The sequence below is a fragment of the Cololabis saira genome, chromosome 10 (assembly GCF_033807715.1).
Source record: "Cololabis saira isolate AMF1-May2022 chromosome 10, fColSai1.1, whole genome shotgun sequence".
Lineage (NCBI taxonomy): Eukaryota > Metazoa > Chordata > Actinopteri > Beloniformes > Belonidae > Cololabis > Cololabis saira.
Window position 1 is genome coordinate 29,750,738 of NC_084596.1, and position 25,287 is coordinate 29,776,024.

General features: G+C 37.4%; 1 protein-coding gene across 5 annotated transcripts in view; it reads right to left on the reverse strand.

Annotated features, from left to right (window-relative positions):
* Positions 1-18,335, reverse strand: part of st18 (ST18 C2H2C-type zinc finger transcription factor) — a 41,595-nt gene extending 23,260 nt beyond the window's left edge. For 2 of the 5 annotated variants that reach the window (XM_061732477.1, XM_061732476.1), the window contains exons 1-2: positions 18,204-18,335; positions 17,017-17,191 (exon numbers count right to left, since the gene is read on the reverse strand). In XM_061732477.1, coding sequence (XP_061588461.1) covers positions 17,017-17,191; positions 18,204-18,257 — 229 coding nt within the window. In that variant the 5' untranslated portion in view covers positions 18,258-18,335. Of the gene's footprint in view, positions 1-8,415; positions 8,590-17,009; positions 17,192-18,203 lie in introns of those variants that run through there. The other 3 variants (XM_061732478.1, XM_061732479.1, XM_061732480.1) reach the window with 3 other exon arrangements.
* Between the last annotated feature and the right edge of the window lie 6,952 nt (positions 18,336-25,287).

The window sequence follows — 25,287 nt, forward strand, 5'->3', positions numbered from 1 at the left end:
CCTGATTACTGGCAATTACACTCTGATCTAGGGGAAGGAGAAAAAAAGGGTAAATGTGCGGGGTAACTTTTGTGTTTATAGTTTACCCCGGGAATAATTTTCACATTAATTTTACATGCTAAGTGTTTTCCGTTTATGTATAATAAAAAGCAAACGGCGGGAGATAAGACCTTTTACTTTCATATTCCCTTGTAATGAAGGTCTGTGGGGATATATTTACCTGATTGCAATTCATATTTACTCCATAGGAGGTTTGGGGTGTGAAGACAGTCGGCTCAACATACAGAGCAAGAGGTGAGCTGGTAGCGATACACCTGCTTGGAAAGCGCTCACACCTATTCTGGGGAGAGCTGAGCTATTTTTCATTGAGATGCAAATGGTTTCATGGAGAGTAAATTAAACGTTGGTCAGAGACCAACTGTTAAAAGTATTTAGATAAACAACCTTTATTTATTTATCTATGTATTTGTTTGTTTGTTTATTTTTTATTTGTTTGTTTATTGGCCAAGAAGACATCAGATATATATCAGATGGACATTGAAACAACCAAGAAAAAGTCAGAGGGGTCAAAAAAGGTTTAAGAAGTTTACTTTAACCTGAAACTGAATTTTTTTTTTCCCCCATTTGAATTTCAAAATATCATATTTCTTCATAGAAAAACTGAAAGTTTATTGAGACTTAACTATACAAGCAAAATTACTTTTTTTTATAACAATTTTAATATACTTCAACTGAAACAGAAGGAAAAAAATCCCGAGCAGTCTGAAACACTCATTTCTGGTTCAAAGTAAATATGTTATTTGACTTTTACATGCGTATGCGTACATATATTCCTTATAAGTATTCAATTTAAAAAACCTGCATCTTCAAAATTAAAAAAAAAAAAGACAGAGAGAGAGCGAGAAATTCTGCCAGCAATTTATGAGCATCCCTCTGTGTAATAGAGGCTTCTGGATTCACGCAGACACCGGGAAAATCTTGAAGTCAACTGCGATTTCAGATATAACAGCCTCACAGCTACCCTGACGGCCAAGCAAAGTGTTTGTGCCTTTTGCCAAAGAGTACTTTTATAGAGAAGCGTATTGGCATCTTATCACCAAGACAGAGATGCTTCAATAAAAGAACACAGCTCACAGAATTCTTAACAGACAATTAGGAGCCTGGCTAGCCACTATCGCTTCAATGATTTGTTATGATGGCATAACTACAGGGGAAACTTGTTATTGGACGCACTTAGCAAGAGTCCCATGAAAGAGTCAGATGGTGACACCTTTGCCGAGGTGATTTATGAATCTTGTAATCGCTTTCCAAAGTCATCCCAGAGCCTTCCCTCTAAATTGAGTTCATCTGGAGCCGGACCACACGGAGGCACCAAGTCCAGATTGTTTCTTCCAACATCAAAGAGCCAATTTCTGTTTTTTGACCACATTTCTGGTGCTTTTAGTTCCCTTATCTTATGAAAGGAGATTAGATGATTTGCTATTTTATTTGTGAATTTCAAACCAATTAAGAACACCAAAATATTAAGACAGATAAAATGTGTATCCTCTTTCACTGTACCGTCCATCAATAGCATAATAAATGGAGCGGCACACAATTCATCAACTGGCAAGTCTCCAGCTTGCCAAACCGCTCTTGTGTTAGCCCGAATCTTTGAATTCTACCATGTACATGCTTTTTTCGAACCTGTCTAATTTGGGGACAGGTGTTTGGGGAAAAAGAAGTTCAATCCCTGGTGCAACAATGAGCAGAGTAATCCAGCTCATTGTTCCTGCCGGAGGAGCCCCTTTCATGGAGGAGGTTGCATGAATGCTACCAGGTGGTCTCCAATTTGGAGACACGTAGTAACCGTTCCAGCTAATCCCCCGTCACAAAAGACAGGTCTCTTATGCTGTGGGGCTCCTCTGGGGCAAAGGAAAAGTTTACCTCAAGCACACAGTGTCTGAAAGGAGTCAGGGACTTGAGCAGTGATTCCTAATCAGATTGCGCTGAAGTGAACAGCTCGCATGGCAGCTGTAGTTTTCCCAGGGTTAATTACCTTTCACTGCTCTCTCTAAATGAGTCAGCTGTTCCTGTCATTAAACAACTCCACTCTATCTCCGCTCCTGTGTCCTCCTCATACATGTGCACATGTGAACACGGCTGTGCACACTCACACACACACACACACACGCGAATGCATACATTTGAAGAGTTGGCTCTTTCACTCATTATTTAAAATGTGTTGGGTAGGGTGATCAAAGACTTTTAAAACATCAATTACCAGGGTATTAAAATGACTTTGATTGATTTGGTGGAGAATGGGCAGTTGGATAATGTGTATTTTCATTTGCTCTACTGATTTTTAGGCAGATGCAAGCCAGTAGTCCCAATACACCTCGCCTACCGTGTTACAGAAGAATGATACCAATCTGTCATGGTCTTAGTTTAAACAACCCCCTTTAGTACTAATTAGATACATATAGGAAGCAAACATGTTCACATATGAGCACAAACAAATATGTAAACATGCAGATACACAAACACAAGTCCAGCTCCGATATTGTTTTTTTTTGTCATCGATTCTGAACAGTCTGTCTGCTCACTGAGCTCAATGGCTCGGGATGTTGGGGGAGTTTTAAGTGATTTTTGCCACTGTATGGTAAAATCCCTTGGCCACCTGGATTACAAACTCTAGTCCTTTAACTCATGCCAGTATAAATCCGTGTTAACTCGGATTTACCTCTGGCATATGAATTCTCAATCTGCGTAAGCTTTGTTTGGAATGAGTCGAACATAAGTATTTCATGCAGTAACGATGCCCGGTGGTGAATTCCTATTTCTGCGAAACACACATGGGGACATAGTTCGGGACTATATCAGTGATCAGAAGCCTGAAGCAGTGCTTTATTACAGTCAAGAGGTGAGCCGGTTACAGTCATTCACATCCAGGTGGAAGTGTGCAACGCTGCACCGTGAAACCCTCGTAACCATGGCTACTGATAGAAACTGAGAAGTGTACACTGTTGTCCAGAGTTTAATCAGATTCCTTGCACCCTGATTTTGCTTATTGTCAGACGAACATTATTTGCTCAGTTGTTCAAACACAAGTCCTGGTCTGCTACCAAAGCGATCACGATAAAATAAAATATGGCATGAGCAGCCTGGAGGATCTAAATTAAGTATTATCCAATCTCTCACACTCTCTCTCACACGCACGCACACACACACACACACACGAACACTTCTGTGATAGCAGAGTTAAGCCAGACTATTTTGTACTTAAAAGGTTAGCAGGGCTGTTTTGTGAGTTTGATCCATGCTTGCCAAATCAGCAGATGGTCCATGAATATGATTATGTGCATCAATAATAGGAGTAATCTTTGACAAAATGTAAATTTGACTTAAGTCCAGGGTTTAATATACACCATGGACTTTAACCCACTTTCCAGCTTGACCGTAGAGCATGATAAGCTAATGCACTTGAATTTTATACAGCAATCTCTACTGATGCCCTGGTAAAACTCTTCTGAAGATAAAAAAAAAACTAAAAAAAATCTGAGGAAAGGTAAAAGACATGCCCACAACATTCAAACAGTCTATTTAGAGTGAAACAACATCTTTTTACTTATAAGTGAGTAAATAAGTAATTCAGCAATCAATACAAACTGAGCCTGGGTGCTTAACAAGATCCTCTTCTGTGCAGCCATCCTATTCTCTATTGTATTATACATTTCACTGATTTTTAGATAACCTACACTGACTGAAACTTTAATCATGGATCAACATTAAAACATTTTAGGGTAACCTTCACCACTAACACACACACACACACACACACACACACACACACAAATTAACCTGGATTGTTTTGAAAATAAAAACAAGTTATATCTGCGATACATACTAACTCTAAGTTAGAAGCCAACAGTTAGTTTTAGCAGCAAACCAGAAGTTAAGAACGATCAAGTGAAAAGTGGTAATTCTTACTCTGAGTCTCATAAAACAGCATCTCTGTTATTGACTTGGCCATGAATCTAATTATCAGAGCCTGAGGCTGAGACAACACAACACATCCTTCCACAGACAAACAGAATCACTTGTCTCCTACATCTAAATGCTCTCATGTTAACAGTTCCGACAGGGCAGAATCGCAAGCTTGACTTACCATGGCCCTTTTAGCCTTTGTTTTGCATCTCACAGGGGCATCGGGGAGGAGACGGAGCACAAGGATATTGAGGTGGGGTACAGGGTAGTCCAGAGTCTCGCTGCTGCACGAGTGTGTGTGCTTGGGCTGAGTGTGTGTGTGTGTGTGTGTGTGTGTGTGTGTGTGTGTGTGTGTGTGTGTGTGTGTGTGTGTGTGTGTGTGTGTGTGTGTGTGTGTGTGTGTGTGTCTGTGCAGGGAATTCTTTCTTTCTCTCTATCTTTCTTTCTTTTTTCCTTCTGTTTTGAAGCTATTGTGTCATTCACTTAACAACCAATCTCATTAGCTGCTGGGCTACAATGAGCTGAATTATTTTCTGTGTAAATACACCACATGGTGATCCTCAAGGTAAGATCTTTGAAGGTCTTTTCAGGAGTATAAAAGACAGATTCACCACAGAAATAAGAAATATGACAAAAAATAGATAAACAAACAGGTTACCTTATAAGTAGGTTCATGTATAAATATAATATTCATTATGAGCAATTTGAACCGAGCACTGTATTTCTAATGATCTACAGTGACAGCAAAAGTGTAATTATATCACTGTAATGTAAGTAACTTGGTGATATACAAACATAGCCGCGACTTGATGATAATAGTTTAGATATTAAGAAAGGATGTTCAGAAGCTTTTAAAAAAAAATTAAGAATTGTGGAATTACATTTTTGACAATAGATAAAAATAATAATAATGATAAGAACTTGTTCTCTGAATGCCTAAAATTGTACAGAGATTTAGCTTATTGACAAATCTCTCATTGCTGTGTTTGTTGGTGCAGAACCATGATTGCCAGTAAAATGTAACTATTGTAAGCACTTGAAGTCATGACAGCTGTCTATAAGCATCAGGGACATGTCTATTGGCCAACTTGACCCTTGTTAGAAAACAAAACAAATACAAAAAGAGAATACTGCAGCCTGGGACTGCCGAGCCGGGTCACTGGAGATTTTCCAGACAAACGCCGCGGAGGGGAGGGGAAGGGAGGGGAGGAAGAATAAAAAGGACAGGCTCAGAATCTCATTTTAACAGACCGCACACAATCTGGGCTCCCACAGAACTATCTCTGCCTGACCGCTTTCTATTTATCCCTTATCAGTGTTTACCAACCGCTAGTTTTCTTTCATTCACACTGTGAGGCAGTTCTCTTACTATCAGTCAACAGCTGACACCGTGGAACAGCCTCAAAGGCAAGAGGAAGGGATCAAAACTAAACCAAAGCTGTTTAAACAATACAACAGAGAAAATAAATTCATAAATCCTAATTCTTCCCAACCCACAAGGGTATAAGCAGATCCTTTATAGTTTGGCCAACAAATAGAACCACAGCCAATGAGGTACATTACAATCAAGGTAAATTCTGAAATATATTTAGAATAAAGAAAGGTGGAGAAAAAAATCCCATGTAATTTTAATTGGGAACATTTCATAGTCTTGCCCTGTCAACCAAATAGATGTATTCACTAAAAGGATTTCTCTGCTGTCTTTTATTATCTTTTTAGGAAAATCCCACCTCATTCTACATTGGTGACATTTTTAGATCGTGTCGTTTTATACTTCTCAGTGAGTAATATACAACGACTCATAAACGTATGTGACATTATAACTCAAAAATTGTGGAAAATATCATTTCAAATTTTAGATATATACCATTTTTTTTTTAATATTAAAATGATCACTGAAAGCCTAGATTAAGATTGTCTGATTGGGATAAATTTACTTAAAAAAAAAAAAACAACCAGGAAAAAAATTTAATAAATGTGTGTCTGATTCATTTATATAAAGCTATGTTATCTGGAATCCCATGTGGATAATTATCTATCATTTATGTTTCATCAAAGCCTGGCTTTGAATATGTGCAATATCAGTGATATTCTTCTGAGTAATAAAGTCCCTTTATGATAAATTTAGGACTGCACTAAAAAACTAAAACTAAACTATTTTTAGACCTCATAGGCTACATGGAAATACTTCTTCATATTTAACATATATACATATTTATATATATATATAAACTTTATTGTACTGACGGGAAAAAAAATTGCAAGGTATTGTTTACACTGTTGGTTTACTTTTTTCGGTACAACACACAAATAGAACTGTTTTTCTGGAATACTGTTCAAAAGTTAAGTAATTAATTACATTTATCCTTTCACCAGCTGCTCAACAGCAGATGGATCATTTCTGAGACCTTTTTGATTTAAATCCACATAATTCATTTTCATGGATTAACTAACTGAAGTTTGAGTAGGGAGGGGAAACAGGTAACAGAGCGTATATTAAAGTGATATGTACATGTAGCTATTTTTACAGTTACAGTAAACACAGAATTTGACTAACATTAAACTTTTTTTTTAAATGGCTGGAAATGGCTTTGTGATCCTAAAGATTTTTTTTTTTTCTTTTAACATTTCAGCACAAATAAAATTAAATGTATTCAAATCAAAATTCCGGACTCCCATATTGTGTTACGTAGAAATGCGAAGGAGTTTTTGAGTTTGTTAATACATTTGCTGGGCGGCAGGTACCATGGACAGCTCCTGAAGGCAAACAGAGGTTACGTTAATGTGTTGTGTAGCAACTAACATCCCTGTGCTTTCAAGAGGAGGGTGTGGAACGGACAGGAATAATACCTCTTACTTATCTCTGCCTCACCACACGGACCTGACTCAGGCTGAGTTGCTTTTACAAATAAAACAAAGTGTAGAGTTATAACTTTGTATCAATATTTTCACTATACCTTTATCACTGGATAAAAGTTTTCAATCATAAATTGTAGAATGTCCTTTGTGGCTTCTTTTTAGGTTTATCGTGAGATGTAAAAGATTACAAGCAAAAAATTATACAAATCTGATTGAACTGGACAGAATAGTAACCGGTATTTCACCAAATATAAAAACTAAATAAAAATAATGAATTCTCCAGATCAGGATTTTTTTTTTTTAAAGGAACAGAGGGCAGGATAATCGCTCCAACATAATGTATATGGCACTAGAAATGACTTGCCAACATAACAGACATGGTCAGATCTTAAGATTACTTAATCAAATACATTTTGTGAATATACTGCTGCTCAAAGCAAAGAAAATGAGATCTTATCAGAAGTATCGTGAGTTCATAAACTAACCCAGACCCAACATGGGTTACAGGAGTAAATTCTGAACCATTAGTGCGCCGCAAGTTTCTAGTAAATGATGAACTTTTCTAACCAGCATCTAGCCTCCTAAATCAATAGTTGCTCTGGAGACTGTCGAGTGCTATGACCCTTTACAATGTGTTCAAAGCTAAGTCTTGCCCACGTCTGACACAAAAGTTCACTCGCAGACTGTGTTAATATCTCTCCATTCTCATTATTAGCATATAGTTTTCAAAACTTTGCCACGGTTACAATGCAAATAATTGCACAAATTCAGAACAAAATGTACTGCTTTGCCAATGCTAAATGTGTACAAATCTAAAATGTGCCGTCTTGACTGAAATATAGAAACTGATAATTCTGCAGCAACACTACATTAGAGCAAGAATACAGTTTTTGGATTTAGAATACATATTACAGAAAGCCAGAACAGGATGCAGTAAAATACTTGAATGACTACTCAAACATGTTATTGGAACACAGAGTCAATGTTTAAGTGCATTAGGCTCAGTGGTCTTGTATGTACAGCTGTCACTGTCAAAGCCACAGGCAACCTGGCAATGCTTTGTCTCCTCACACAATACGAACATGTGTTCTTCTAAGACAAGCTTATACTCCACACAAATGCAGTGGATCTAATCTAGGTAGACAGTATCTCGTGCTATCTGGATGATCAAAAATAGGTCATACCTCTCAAAAAGCAGTTTGAGCCATTTAATCTCCTCTCAAACTGTCTGAAACCTGGACAGAAGCTGCACTCGTTTACCAGTGAAGATTGTAAGAGCACTGCTCCGTATCAAGCATGCAATGTTTACAACAAAAAAAATTAAATACCCTTTGACACAGCTCAAAGCCTTTGTGTGCATATTTTTTTCTTTCCATATAAGTAATTTAAAATCTACAGAAAACAAGTTTTATAGCTGAGTAAATCTGAATAAGTTTTGAACTTTCACATTTTAGCTCATGTTTTGGATTTGAAAAGACGGCATCTAACAGCAAAGACTTGATAATTACACACGATATGCTCAGCATATCAATGATAATAAATGCTGACTAAACTGACAGTACACAAAATAGAAAGAACTTTGACACCAACCTATTGCTGTGATCCAAAAAGTTTGATTTTCTCCCAGTCTCTTGATAGCTGAGCTGGTGCTGTGGCTTTGAAAGGTACTCCCCAGGAATATGACATACTGTGCCTTTGACAGCCTCGAGATAAGCACCTGCGTTCGGGTCCCTTTTTACGTCACACCTCCCCATTCACAGCCCTTCAGCATGATGCACATTTGCACATCAACAGCCACCAACCCCCCTCCTCACTCTACTCCCACATCCGCAAAACACACAAACAGGCACACAAGGAGGCAGATGCGCGCACTAGCTTCTACTCATGCGCGCACACGCTCTCAAAGGCACATGCACAAACACCACAGATTTGTGTGCGCTCGCTGAGGATGCATCCTACATGCAGGGGAGCGCACGCAAGGACACGTCTATAACAGGTGATTTTTTTCCGCCTTATTTGGATGTCAATCCTAAATGTGTTTGTTTAGAAATAAAGTTTTACTTCTTTTGTCATAAGACCAGGGCATATGCCTTCCCAAGCTCCTCATACATCACTCATCATGCAAATGAGAGGGAATGTCACTCCTCAACAGCAGATGGCCAGGGATGATAACAATGGCTCAACAGACCAGTTTCAATGTCTGAGACTTTATCACTACGGCAACAACAAAAATAGATAATATAAAATGTCTGTTAATTTACCCCCACTCCCCACCTCTTTAATGTTTGTACCTGTCACACTCTTTTATTTCTCTTTGACCATTTGAATGTAAGACGATTCGTCTGAGATTTTCTGTCAGCAAAAGTCTGGCTATTAGTAAAATGTAGAGATCTGGAAATGATTTTTGGTGATGATGGAAAGCTGCTGACGATCAGTTATTCAAGTAATTAGGTGTAATTCCTCCCTGTAGGCCATGTTAGCCTCCTGAGTTAGCTCATGCGTTCGACAGGCCTGGATGGAGACAACGAAGAATAAAAGAAGAAAGGGGCCCAGAGACATCACAAATGCAGCTTTTCAAACTCACCCCCCCCCCCACCCCGCCAGCCAAAGTGATGTCACCCTGCGTCCTGCTGACTCCTGTTCATACAAGCCCCCATAGCAGAGAGTAAACAGTGGAAGCGTTTAGCAAACAGGGCCAGATTACAATGACAAAGGCAACCACACTTCTGGGTGGAGCCTGGGGCAAGGGGAGCAAAAAAGGGGGGTGGGTTGGTGTGGCTCATGATTTAAAATGAGTGATACCCATAAGGAGACCCCTCACCCCCCTTCTGCAACACACACACACACAGATATATATGCACACACCCTTCGAGATCCAAACGTAGTCTTTCCCCAGATGATGGCAGGGGCCACCCAAACATGCATTTCTGTTGGCTAAGCCCCCCTCCTTTTTTTCCCTTGGGACCAACGTGCGAACACAATATGTAATAATAATGAATTTTCAGTTCTCTTTTCTGTGATTTGTGCATTTGGTTATGCAAGGCTGGGGACTTCAGGATGGAGAATATCATTACTTAAGGTTTGGCAGTTGATCATCACCTTGTTTAATGCCTCATTTGAAAGTCTAATTTCAAACTGTCTTCAAGAGCCAATTCATGGTACAATGTAAAAGAGACATACAAAGGGAAGAGACATACCCTCTTTTTTAACACTCTTTTTGCCATTTGTACCTGATAATTGTACAAACAGATGAAAGCAAAGAATCATCTCTCTAAGAATCTAAGAAACATGTTTTTTGATTGCGGATGCAGGAAATCCCATGACAAGCTTGTTCTAGAGATGATTATTTCATGTACTGGACAAAACATAAATAATGTTATGGGGGAAAAAAAAGAATCGGCTCACGTTGAGCAATCTTGACATGCAACAAGACAGCACAACATATTGATGGCTACACAACAACACCATTACAAATTGTAACATTTTATTTTGGCCTCAACATCTGCTCACACCTAAAAAAAAAAAAAAAAAAAAATAGAGAGAGAGGGAGAGAGAACTCATTCAGAGCCAACACAAAACATAAACTAGTATTTTTGTCAAGCTATTTCATCAACTGAAAATGTGGGCATAACTGGATAGAGCTGATGGAGAAATGAAAGAGGAGTGGGTTGGACAAAATTACATGTCAAACAAGGGTTCACATTTAAAAAGTCCTGCTCATATTTGTAGAAAGTGTTTGATTGCATTTAGAAAGGTATTACAATGGGTCACATCTGTGTCTAAAAGCTTTTTTGCATTCTGCTGTAAATTATGTAAGCAAAGTGAAGTGTCACGGCACCCTGTTGTTTTGAGCACCATACCTTCCTCCTGTGAAACCTACACAAATATGTTTAACTGAATTCTTCTAATGCACTGCAGGATCAAAATGTCAGTGGTGTAACTTCAACAAACCCCCTCATTCAACACCCCGCCCTGTAATTTCAACAAAGCAACACGACTAATTTCACATGGCAGCCAGTACAGCCAAACAACAATGCATATCCACTGTGCCATTGAATATGATAGATGTGTGAAAATCCATATCAAACTGTGGTTAATTTCAGCTATAAAGCTTTAAGCTTGGTCTAAAATGACACACATGCTTCTTGTTGGTGGTACTGAACCCGCATTGTGCAACCACTTGACGTTGCTTGTTTATCACACAAAGTCACATAAAAAGACTGAATTAAATTTAAAAATATATATATATTTGCATATGCAAATATGATGAAACAAACATAAGTACATGTTGATGTTGATATGGCTCCAGGATGTAGAACTATCTTTATGTTAATGTCAACAGACAGGGAATATTCTTTTGGAAAAAAACAGTACATTTTTCATGGGGATCATTATCTGCACTGCATGTCACTGTGTCTCAGTTAAAAGAAATGATTAGATTACTTCCCTGCAATCCCCTTTGGGGCAAATTGTGTGTGACCATGGGCAACCTTACAATATGTTTATTCAGTGTCCTTTGAAGACACTTCAATTACACTGGAAATGTTTTATGGACAAATATAGGATGTTTTCTCACTCTACTTTGAACTGATGCCACTGAAGCTACAGCCATGGTTATATTGGAGTTTGTCTTTCCAACTTATCAAAATCTAATAAAATAACTACAGACTAAAAGTGTGTTAGGATACAAAACATTGACTTTTGGGGGTGAAGTTTTATGTAACGGAAAGTGCATGTTAGCCAAAATTACACAAATGAAGTGCAAGCCTTGATGAACGTTGTATCATTTAATTATTTGTCTCAATACTGAAGGTCTGAACGATCTTTCTTATCAGCAAAAAATAATGTAAATCATTCTTTAGTGGGGGTTTCTCGTTTGCACTGCTCAGGAAAAAAACAACATTTAGTTGTTTGTTATATAACCAAACAGGGGGTCACTAGTTCCTCCCTTCATTTGCTGCGCTGTATGGGTGCCTATACACTGGATGATTTCTACAGTCGTATGAGAGTATTACATCCACGGTACGACTTGCATCTGCTTAAAATGGGTATGATGTCAAGAGTGGTGTAAACTATGTGATGTTGAGACCTCCTGAACCTTATGGTACATCGAGCATGTGCTGAGGAAAACAATCAACTTTAAGCAAAACAGGAAAACAAAGCACACTTTAGTGGTATCTTTTAAGTGTGATTAAAAAAGGAGACGAATGTGGTCCCATGGTCAGGGAGAAGAGCCAAGTCATAGTGTTTAAAGCTTAATTTCATGATCCATTGTAATTCAAACTCAAATTCTAATTCAAATTTGCAAAAAATGTAATTTGTCCCCATGGGGAAAATAGAGGGGTTTAAAGTAAATAAAGTTATGGGATATCTGGCCCTACCTTTGAGATGGCTGTTGTGATGTAGCACTAACAATTTGGAGCTACGACGAAAAATACCCACAAATGTTTTTAATGCTTTCACCGGACCAAAATTGAGCACTGTATATCCAGCATAATTGGAAGGATCCACCTCTGCCAGTCTTTAAGGTTTGCAACACAGAAAAACTGCAGATTGCATTAATCCTGTACATGCAAATCAAATTTAATTGTTAAAAGAGATTCAACCTTTTTATTTTTTCCCAAAGTGCGGTTGTGCAACTTACTTACAAGTAGTAGGTAAATAGTTAGTAGACACTGGATACAGTTTATCAGTGTGGAAAACAAGGAGACACTCTGATGGGGAGCTAAGCTAACAGCTACTAAGAAGGCCACAATGAAGCAAATTTTGACAATTTGAAAGAACTGAGTTATTTATAAATGTTATAGCAAAAATCAATGAGGTGTAGAAAAAATCCACAATATATCATACACTAGAAGTAAATGACGAATACAAAATATGTCACGTACAACTGAACTTATTAAACACTTGTAAAACCGTATGTCTAAATTATCTACCTCATACCTTTCAGTGAAAAGCAAAAGTTATTTTTTAATCACCACTTTCATACTTTTTCTTTTTTTGCAGAGCTTATACGTTTTGCAACATTAACCTGTGATGTAAAAATCCTACTAATAGACAGAAAAGAAATTGCCTCTTATTTATAAAACCCTGTAACTACAGAATAAATGCAGATTGAATTTAGTTATAGATCCCTTACATCTTTATGACCGCGGCTCTAAATCCACCCACAAAAGCGGTAGTGGTCACAGCTGGCTTCTTATACTTACAATCCCCAACTGAGAGCATCTGATTGCTTACATTTAACAAATCAATGCTTGACTGGTCAGTCAATGTCTTTCTTTCATAGGCTGGGGGGTGACTTTGTTGTGTCATCTAGAGGTTAGGTGCAGATGTGAGTGTCTGGGGGTCCCTGCCCATCTTTTTCCACTCACGCAGGCATACAATGAAGTTGATACGCCTATAAATGGTGAGGCAGGAGCTTGAATGTTCAGCCAAAAACGACCATCTAAACAATGGTAACAGGTGTGTATAATATGTGCTTTGATAATGACCTCGGTGGCCGTAATAGTGTGTCTAGACGCAACTGAAAGAAGGTATTTCTGTCTGGTTTCCCAAGTCCTGTCCTGCAACAACCTTAGGATCCGATATGTTAATAAAAAATGTGTCAGGTGTTGTAGCTAATGGAATATGATTTTGTATTTGGGTTGAAAGAATGTGGAATTTCAAAGAGGTTAAACCTACCACTCAAAACATTTGTTTGGCCTGCTGCAGGATAAGATAAAATCATCTTGAGTATTCAGAGATATACACTTGGAAACAGAAAAACCTCCATTATAATGTGGAGGGTTTGCATTTTTTGATTGTGGCAGATACAAGAAGCTGTGTGACATGAACTAAAATGCAAATGCCCTTTGAAGAAAACAAAGAAATTGATTATGAAGTAAGTTTCTCCAGCACAAGTAGCTGGCTTTGAGTGATTAATGGGGGTGGGTTATTGATTTGCTTTTGTTTAAATCTTGGTTAACTTTCTAGATACACAATTATAATTTGTTTCCAAACAATAAATCCAATCTAGTTTCAGCAAATTGAACTTCTGTATAGCCTCTTCTCTGCCCTTTTACATCACAAATTGGTTGTTATCAAAAGCCAGTGCCTGTTGATGTCTGCCGTTTCTGTTTATATTTGTTACAGTTCTGATTAGACATTGTTTTGCTCTGTATAATGGAAGGTGAGCAATTTTTAAGATAGAAAACACTTGTTTAAAGAGATCTGCATGACTGGTCTTGATTTTCTTACTGTGACGAGACTTAATCTCACTTCAATAGCTATATGTCACATGTCAACATTTCTGATGAGCCACCTAGCTACAGTATATGATAAATACTGTCTTCATGTTGTCTGAAACATGTAACACTATTCTTTATTTGTTGACTGAGTTCATATTGGGGATCTAAAGGTTGGTGAAATGAGTTTGAGAAACTACAGCACAATGTACTTTATATTTCAGTGGATTTGCAAGTCAAATTCCAGTGTTAAAGACTACTTTATTGAGAGGCTTTTCACATATTTTTCAGCTTTACAACTTTGAAAACTTCCACAGATCCAGACATTTATACTTTCCGATTTCTCGCATCATCTCTCCAAGATAGTGATAATACGATTTCTGTGTTTTTCGCTGTTGAGAAACAAACTGGATTATGAACAGATCACTACATAAACAGCTTTCTAAAAGGAGGCAGCTATTTTAAAAAAGGCTGAAGAAATGCAAAGAGGGATTTAAATTTTAATTTGAATTTATTCCAGCAAGTGAAAGGTTCTTTTGAGAGGGGATTTCAGCAAAGATGATGGTATTTAAAAGTGATAAACAAGCATCTAAACCTCCAGTAGAAAACAGTCATTTTGCTTCTTCCTAGTGTAGGGGAGGAATTGGGTTTGCTATGGTCACATCCAAAAAATAAGAATAAGTAATAGTAGTAATTAAAATGAAAATAAGTGAGATTTGTGGCGATATTTTAACTGATTTCTGTCATGAACCACATAATTAACGTTTTGCCTTGATGCACCTTGTGACTCCGGATACATAGCAACATGTCCTCAGGTGAAACATTATGTTCTCTATGTATTTGACATTTCATATTTTACATTATGTTGGACCCTTTGAAAACTTCACACTTTTCACATGCAATTGAAATGGTGTGTCACGACATGACATAGGAACACCAGGCAAACTTCATTATATGCCATAGAAAAATCAGAATTTGTGTTAATTATGGGTTGTTGTTGTGCAGTGTGAGGGAGTGTTTTTGAAAAAAAAAAAAAAAAAAAAAAGCAAGTGAATTTTTAGGAGGGTGATTCACTTCAGGCAGCCTCATATCACATATTTGTGACAAAGAATGATTAACCAAGCCTGTCATCTGTTATATTTGTAATGTGTGGATTATAATACTGACGTCTGGATTTGAAGTGCATCTATTCTGCTTAGGGTGACCACTGAACTTAAGCGGAGAAACCTCTGCCACACAAGAAAGACAAAGAGTTACATCATTTTGTTGAACAGTTAATCCGATCATGGACACTGTGTGTGCATTTGCTATCTTCGGAAAATGCCAGCAAAGGCGCTAAGTAAACCTATTTTACAAGACTCCCTCACAGGGATACAGTGCCAGTATCGGGATAAAATTTCACACAGCAGCATGGCTCAGTCACATAACCTAAGCAGGCTTAGGAAAATGGAACACAACAAAGTATTGCACTTTCTTCTTGTACGTCTGTTGCAGCATACAAAATGCTCCGATGGCTGATGTGAGTTTCAACATGAAAGCCAAAAAGAACTAATGGCTGAATAGCACGTAGATACGCTTGTTAATGCTCTGAGTTGTTTAAAATGGTAGATTATGGAAGTGTGCACCTGGCATTCAGCGGGCTAGCCTGGCAACACTCCTCCCTTATAATTATAATGAACACACAGTAATTCAGGGTTGAGGCTGAAATACGAATGATGTCCTTTGAGACAGCTTGTTTTAATGGCTATGCAGAAGAGTTCCTAGAAGTGCAGATGGCAGATGCACTGCCTTTGAAGCTGTTTACAGATTGTACACTGTAAGGTATAGAAAGACTCAAAGTGCAAGACCATATTGCTTTTGTGTACCCGTGATTTAAACAATAGGAGGGCCAAAAATATAAGCTATACTTAGATTATATGGGCAATACTGATAGTTTCTTATATGAACAAGCTGAAAAGTAACATTGTAAAGAGAGACACTGGACAGGTAAAAACTACATTGCATGTATTTTATCCTAATAGCCCACTGTTCTTACTTTGTCCACACAGGGGTGCATTTTCTCAGAAGTTGCTTCAAATAGATTTACATTTTATAGTGTCAAAAGCCTGATTTCAGGCATTTACTTCTGAGGACCCTTTAACAAGTATATAAAAATAGTATCCTACGAAAAAATAGATGATAATAAATATATCATATAGTGTTCACCAAAATACTTTACCAACAATTACTCCTCTGATGTCAGTTTATACATAAAAACTTGTCTTATAATTATACTTCTGACACAAATAATGGCAGTGATGCTGTTTAACCTGTTTGCACTGAAAATATTCAACTAGGGTTGTTTTTTTCCTTTTATGTTCACCACAGTTGATGTATCTCTATCCCTGGCACCGTCCCAAACTCATATAAAAGAGTGCGGAGCCTTTGAATCAGTCCACTGCTGTGATACAAGTGCAGGTATTGGAACAACAAAAAATGCTAACTCCAAGAAAAAGTTTTGCCGCATTTAAGTCACACAGGAGCCATATTAGCATGTGAAAAGAATAAACAGAAGCTTTCTCAGTTACACACTCCACCTGGCTACAAACCAACGTCCTTGTCAGAAGTCCACCCACCGCACTGGCTAACACTGAAAGACCTCCCGGGGACCGCAGTGACCATTCACTCGCTTCTCTCTTTTTCCCATGCACCTGTGACTGTTTTTGTGTTTGCTATTTTTTGCTTTGTCTTTTTCTGGCAACACTGTATCATCGGAGACACACTTTGCCTCAAAAGGAATTCTCCTGCCCAACAATGTGGTTTGTTTGTTCACCGGATATGGCAGGCCAGAGAGTCAAATAGGAAAAAAAAAAGAGGAAGAAGAAAAAAATCACTCCAGTAATAATTAAAACTGCCACAAGAAAAATAAGCAGGGAGACGTGGTGCTCTGACTGGACTTTAAGTAAGAAAGTGAAGTACTTTTTACCGACTGGTTTCTTGCCGAGTGGGGGGGCTTCACAGGTGCAGTTGGAAAGGCTCGCCTCCTTACTCTCCTCGGACGGCTCATCCGGCTTCTCCATGGTCCTGGACCTTAGAGAGCTGCTTTTCCATTTTCCAAAGGACTTTGCCACAATCGCTTTGTCCGCTCCTTTCATTGTTTTCTGTAAAACACATTTACAGCATGACTTCCCAGGTTTATCCCTCTTGTGAGCCATCTGCCCCCTTTTTTGGCTCTCAATAAACCTGGGCTCATCTTTCCCAACCCAAAGTAAGAGAGAATTAGGGCATTGTGTGCATATGCATTCTCTTAAGCATTCCAGAAAATTTCCTGATTGCCCTGGCATCTTTTTTAGAGAGCGCTTGGACATTGTTTTTCTCCTGACACTTTACAATACTGTGTGGAGAGAACTGTACCAACTGGAACTGTATAAAACAATACTTTGCAAAGTAGCAACACAGTAAGCAGTAGACAGAAATGGAAAAACACAAACATGTTCTTTTTTTTCCACATCTAATCCAACTTAAAGGAAATAAAAATAACACATTATGCCCTAATTGAGTGCTGTACAGTCCGCAAATACTATTACAAGGCCGATCAGGATTAGCAGAGGAACATACCTAGTTATCTATTTCTGAGTGCCAAGACTGCTAGCAGTGGGCAACTAAATTTCAAAAGCTGGCAAATCCAGTTGTCTCCTAAATACTGGAAGTACTTAATTCCAGAGCTAACAGAAGAAAAAGACGGATAAAGGGTGCTCTGCATATCACCGAAAAGCTTGTGCACTTTTCAGAATCACTGGCTAGGTTAAACAAATATGCTAAGTAGAGATCAAAACAATCCTTTGATCTGCAGCCTAGTTTTCAGAGGAATGGCTTGGCTGTTGTTGTAAATAACTTGTATAAATCTATATACCATTTGCCTTCAGGTAATATCAAAAGTGCCAGGGATTCACAGGCAAATACCTTGTGGTTAGGAAATAGATCAGATAAAAGCATATAAATATTTCAGCAGCACTGCACTCTGTCCTTTTCTGCTTTATAGTTAAGGTTTTCAACCCCCTATGATTATTATACTTATTTCATTCAACCACAGAGAAATGATGAATCCAATCTGATTATAAAAAAATTACTTTCTACGCTTTTCTATTTTGTAGATATGAAAAATGCTCCTACCTTCAGCATGCCATTCAGGTCAAACACTGTGTAAAACATTGTGCTAAACTTCATACAAAAGAGGCTTGAAGAATCAGAATGCAGAAACTATGCAACTTGCTGACTAACTTTGCCCTCTGTTTTGATCGAGCACACAAAGAAAAACGCTGTCCATTCAAAACAGACAGCATAACTCTTTTCAGAGAGGGGGGACCGTGAACAAACGAGGCCATGTCCTGAGCTGCTGTTGGTTTCCCGTCAGGCCTCCACTGTGCACGGTGAGGGCCGCAGGGACTGGGACAAGCTGACACCACACTCACAGGCAACAGAACAACTTTTGTGCACTTCATCCTCCTCTGTAGACTTTTTTTTTTTTTTTTTGCCCTTTCTCTCCCTAAATTGGACAACTGAAGTTTTTTTTTTATTTAAAGCTTTTTTATTACTTCTTCCCATTTGTTGTACTTCATAAACGCAAGTTTACTTCAAGTTTAACGAAGCGATATTTCTCCAACCTAGTCTAATAACAAAGTAATACTCTTTATTTAGCGGTATATCAGTGCTATAATGATAAAAGACACCACAAAGCAAGCAAGATTATTCAAATTAGACGTTTGCATTGAAAGATTTTACCACAACACAAACTATTCGTTTTGTGTCATTGGCTCAGGCCCAGGTACTGTAAATTATGCATAGAAAATATGATTATTTGCCAAAAAAAAAGCTTATTTGAATTTGATACTGAGCATGGAAAAAGACAAAAAAATCTGATGCTATTGAACTAGCAAGTTTATACATTTTCCAACTTAGTTTGCCTCATCTTTAACAGAACATTGTAAACTCAAGGAAATTAGCTTGTAACATAGGAACAAAGCACCTTTTTTTCTTTTTTCTTTTCATTGTGGCTCATATGGATAAAACAACCAGATATAACACTCTATTATTACTTATGGGTGTTAAAATTCTTACTAAAAAAAAATGTATGTATGTATGTATATGTGTGTGTGTGTGTGTGTGTGTGTGTGTGTGCGTGTGTGTGTGTGTGTGTGTATGTATGTATGTATGTATGTATGTATGTATGTATGTATGTATGTATGTATGTATGTATGTATGTATGTATGTATGTATGTATGTATGTATGTATGTATGTATGTATGTATGTATGTATGTATGTATGTATGTATGTATGTATGTATGTATGTATGTATGTATGTATGTATGTATGTATGTATGTATGTATGTATGTATGTATGTATGTATGTATGTATGTATGTATGTATAAATGAATGTAATGTATTACCATGAGGAATGTTGTACTTTATTATGACTAAATAATGACTGTATTATAACAGTTAATAACACTTGTATTATCTCAAAGCACACTACTGATGAACAGTACTAACCATATTCACATCTACACATCATTTTAGTGTATGCAGAGATTTTTTTTTTCCTCATAATGCACAGACCCATTTAACACATGGTGACAAACTGAGGTTCAGTGTCATGCCCAAGGATACTTGCCAGTTCAGGTATCCAACCAACAACCTTCCAACAAACAACTTGATCCATAATCTGTCTCCTAAGCAAAATATCCCCATAAATAAAGCAACAAAAAGCACACTGATGATGTGGTAAAGATATACTCATGATTATTTTGGAAGTGATCTCATTTAAATTAAATCTTATTGATAGGCAGCAGTCTATCTAAAGGAAATTTTGTTTACTAGTTCATCTCATTGCCTTTACACTGTCTATCGAGTGTATTGTTCATTGTAGCTGCCGGCAACTTGAAAAATTGGGGCTTTGTTTAACGCACAATAGGTTTCTGATCATTTAAAAAAAAAAATAATCTCCGTTATTATCAATTATTTTCATTCTTTAAAAACACAAAACATCTGAGGTCGTCTTTACCATGAAGTATGTATGTCCTGTATGAGAATATTGTACCTGCAAGCTTTCTATGAGCTTTGTGTGTGTATAAACTACTAGTTACTTTCTGTTTTAAATACAGTTGCCTCTTGAATTGTTTTTAATAAACACAGTTAAAATTTCAGATAGTCACACCAACATGAATTTTCTGAATTTAAAATTCATACTTACAATCCGGTACACTTTAACCTGAGAAGGTTTTAAAATCCTAAAGGCCACTTTTAGGTGTCTCAAGGATACCACAGGAGCTTCATCTAGCTCCTCAAGAGTCTTGCAATAACAATTTTGAGAGAGAACAGAATGTACCATATTCTTGACCCGTCTGCCTCAGATGCTTGCTGTATATGGAACTGAATACTGGACGTGAATTGTATCATTCTCTGTGTCAACTTGTTAGATGGCAGTTGCTGTAGTGGAGTGGTGAGAGTGGCACATATGCATTATAGGAGAAAATTGTGAAATGACAGATTCCGGGTGTGATACTGAGGGAATGACTAACTAATAGGAGGGGTGCTCCAGGCTGTTAGCTTTGAAAAGCAGTTTGCACATTACTTTATCTTGTCAATCAGATTCCTGGAATGGAAGAGGTGACTGATAACTCGAATTAATTATTTTCTTATTGCATGCATGTGTTAATTGATGTTAATTTATGTCCCTGACAGACCCAAGCCAGAATATCCAGAGTAAAGCGCCACCTCTGGCACACAGATCACCACACCACTCTCTTTGCATATATTTATATCAAATGAAAGACTTCTTTTAATCCTGTTGGAACAAGGACTGACTGCCAAATGTGATTTTAAATGTACTTTTAAGCTGTTTATGCTTTCCTACTGCATTTTTTCTTGACAACTAAACAACACGGAACAGTATTTATGGCTATGATGGGATTTGAAAGTTACAGATTATTTTTTTAGAGGCAAAAAAAACCCTTCAACACACTCGCATTCTTGAAGAACTGATGAATAATGTAATCTCAGGTCAGCACTAAGAAGGCATTTTTCATGCATTCTATTTCTGTATGTAGTAAATTCAATTTATGTTAATCATGTAAACTAGTTTATCACACAAAGAAAGGTTTCGTTTACAAATATAACCTTTTGGCTCATTTTGTGATCATTGAAATAAGCAGAAGAAATGGTTCAGTGAACTCTGCGCAATGTACAGAATATACTTTAAACAATGTGATTAAACATCTTTAAACAGTCTAACAAATTTAACTTCCCCTGAACATGGAGGATAAGAGGAAAAGCATTTCTCTGATGAGAACAGAAACAGCAAGAAGTTCTAACAAGGAAAAGCCTGCCAGGTGGCGAACTGGCTGCACCAACAGAACGCACAATCTGTCTGCTTCTCCTTCCAAACCATTGACAGCTGCCATCACCAGCCTTGCACACTCGCACTCAGTGGCTCCTCAGCTCCCTGCCCATCCCTCTTTAGTGTTTCCTGCTAACCTCAGAGACAGGGTCACCTGGCCCCATAGTTGCCCGTCTGTGGGGCCCTGCTGGCCCCCTGGAGATCCTGCCTGCGTGGGGATGCATGGCTAACAGGGGTCTAGCAAATCCTCTTTAATATGCAAACCAAAAGGCTATTCCTTTGACCTGAGACCATAGCTTTTCTAACAGTGAAATCCAATTTTTTTTTGTAGTGATGTACAAGGATAAGTTTTGATCTGCCAGAGATTTGATACTGAGTATTATCACAGACAAGCAGCACCATATTCTGGCTGTCTTCAGTCAGGTTGAACCTTTTTTTGTTTAATCCAAGTCATGTGTAGCATGATGGACTATTGTTCTGCTTAACTTCTTTTTTTTAAATAATCACATACAGCTTTAGCAGTTCTGTTAAAAACTGGAACAGCATTTCAATCACGAAGTCAAACTCTAAGCACAGAGATGCACAGAGGCTAAAGTGAAGAGTGTTCCACAAAACTAGCATTGCAACTGGGCTAAAAATAAAACCTGGCAAAGTTATTCTGATCCCTTATTGGTCCCATAGTTTGATTTCACATTTAGCATTTGCATTCCCCTCTGCATAAACATTTCATTCTTCCCCTCCTGCAGCACAATGAGACTTGAGTGACTTTGGCAGCAGATTTTGGATCGGTGCTCCTGAATCCACCAGTGTATGTTATCAGCAGGTAAACAAGCTTTCGAACAAAGCCATAATGGAACTGCAAGCAGCATAAAGAGGCTCATCTCAAAAGCTATACAGCCCATCAAAGCTGGTGTCATTTCCTCAACACTGCACTGCAGCTGGAAAATGCATGGCTGTTAGTTACAGCTTAAATCGCCTGTCTATTTTCAGACACTTCAGAACTATTTGTATTGATTATTTTCTTGTCAGTAAGCAGCCAGATTACCAAAATAAAACAACAGAATTTAATGTTTACTGGATTCTTAGGTCTTTTTGTTCTGTGGTAGGAAATCAAAAACTGTGTCATGCACTAAATTAAGGGGATTTGCACTATAGGGTATTTGAATAATTATTTTCTACTGAAAATGAAATACTTCTGTCTATATTTGGAGGGATTACTGATGCCATTGAACTTAATGTGAAAATAATTTACCCTTTAAATATGTGGCAAAGCTATATCCTACACTTTCTGCTCACCAGATGCAATCTTGTTAACCACATGCCTGGATGCTTGTCACCAAACTTTCCACATATTTGCCTGTTGGGTACAGCTCAGATGCACAACTAAACCTACGCACTCTCTTTCCAGTGAGTGGAGAAGCCTCAAAGCTTTCCTTTCATATGCTGCATTATCTCTGTGGTGCTAATTATCCATAAAACTATGCCATCAGATGGTTCTGATTTCCAATATGAACCCAATGAATGTGTTTAAATTCTGAATTATCATATTTATGTAGATATGTGTTACTAATAGTGATTATGTTCTTCATGTGGGTAGAAAATCAACCGTCCTTATATTGCACATTCTCACATATTTCTCAGACATTTCATCACACATTTAATCTGCCCCTGTCTCAGATTTGCAACTGAACCTGCAGTCAAGGCAGAGAGGGGACAATAACGGATGAGATTATGAAGCATGTCTGTTAAAGCATGTCTGTTTGATCATCATTCTGTTTAGGTGAAGTTCTCTACTTGGTCTCTTCAGTCCCTGACAGCAGATATATAACCTAATCTCTTTCCCTAACCCTTTTCTTAGGCATGAATAGGGTGGAAATGTGATGGCATTAAGTCGATTTACTCCTTGGTTTGCAGTTTGAGCCTTAATGCCTCTTGGCTCTTCTTCAACACACTCGCTCCATTTATATTTTGAAAATATAAATGTTATGTTAGGGCTCTCCTATTTATTTTCATTTATCCATCATTTGAAGTTCATGCATATATTTATCCAACAAATAATGCTTGTTTATTTGCAGAACCCTCCATCTAGAATATTGTTAGAGATATTGGAAAATCAAACAGAACTTGTGTATTATCTCCAAATACAGAATATATCAGTAACAAAGGGCATGATCTCAGACTTTAAGACATTCTTTGTGAACATACTGTGACATCGTTTGGATATTTCACATTTACTCATCTAAATCTTAATTTAGTGCCTTCAGCATATGTTGACACTGAAAAAGCAGCCATTCTGATGCGTCTTTGTGTTGCAGTTTATTGTGTTTTAAAGCAGCTTCCATATACCTTCGCTGATACAATTATTTAAGTATATTTGTGGCAGATAGATAGGCTTCTGTGCAAAATCTATGGATCTGTGGATCCAGTCATTTGTGGAAAAGATTGTTGAGTTAACTTTTCAAATAATGATACAAAGAAATAATTGTTTAGCATTTGCCAGAGACTACATTCATAAGTCAGTCTGGTGTTAATATAGTGATATTTATCTTATATTTACTCAGTTCAATAGATGATAACTTAATTTCAGAGTTAAATTAACAAAGTTAAAAGGTCTCATTTCAAATCCCTGTTTTAAATATTTGTAAAAACTTGAAGATCTTGATGTTCTAATTTTTTTTATCCTTTTGAAATAATAAGTACAAAAGTAGAATATATTTTTATACCAAATTATTTATATTTTAGCATTTTAACTTCTGTGATTCTGTATCTGGATTTGTGATCATTTTAATATATGAACTGTTTTTTACACAGTAGTTTCATTTTTAATAAAATGACATTACTTTTCTTGACAAGTGAAAAATAAAGAAACAATAATTTACAAAATTGCAAAATGTTGTGCACACTACTTAATGTCAGATAATGTTATAATTTATTGATAAAGAAAAGTAGTTAAATGTTATAGGGACAAAAAAAAAGACAGCAAGGCAGTTTTGATGGTGGAAGTGGCTAGAGACTACAAATGGCAATGTTAAATCCCATTCAGCATGATGGGAGTGACTCCCTGCAGCACTGAGCTCAGTGGGGGGTTGTAAACATTTACACTAAGAGCCTGTCCAGTGCACATGGTTGGTGCTTGCCAGCCACCTCGGTATCAAATGTTGTGTTGCATATTTTGTCATTCAGGCCTGTCCCGAAATTGTAGAAATCACACCATCAATTTATGAAGGAGCCATCCAAATGTGACAACAGGCTTATGCTAAATGGAGAAAATAGAGCTAAACATTGTTAAAACACCCCTAGACCCACATGGTAGAGAGTGCTCGACGGAGAGCTGCTATGCTCCCCGCTGTGAACTGGGAAAGTGATGTTGGTGGGCTTCCTCCTCCATGAGGGCCGCGTCGTTCTTGGGCCCCGATTTGAAGCCTTTTTGAAGTCTGTTTCCTGCAGCAGCGTGCCAACATTTATGTTTCCACAAAAGCAAAAATGCTAAATCAAATGAGTACACTATACTGTCTATTCCACAGTGACTCACGAGTCCCCTGAAAATATAAACAACATAGGTATTCAAACTGTCCAGAAAGTGTGTACTTTCTCTCATAGTTTATATAGCTTGAATAAAATGGATTTTCCTTAGTAAATATAGAACTTATAATTTACTGCAAGTTAGCCAGCTTTTCCTAATTAAATATATACATATACAAGCCAATTGTTTAAATATTCCCACACCAAATATTCCCAAATATGTAATTATAAAATAAAAATGGGTCATTAAAGAAAAAATAAATAAATATATATATATATATATATATATATATATATATATATATATATATACACACCGAAATTAAAAAAACACACA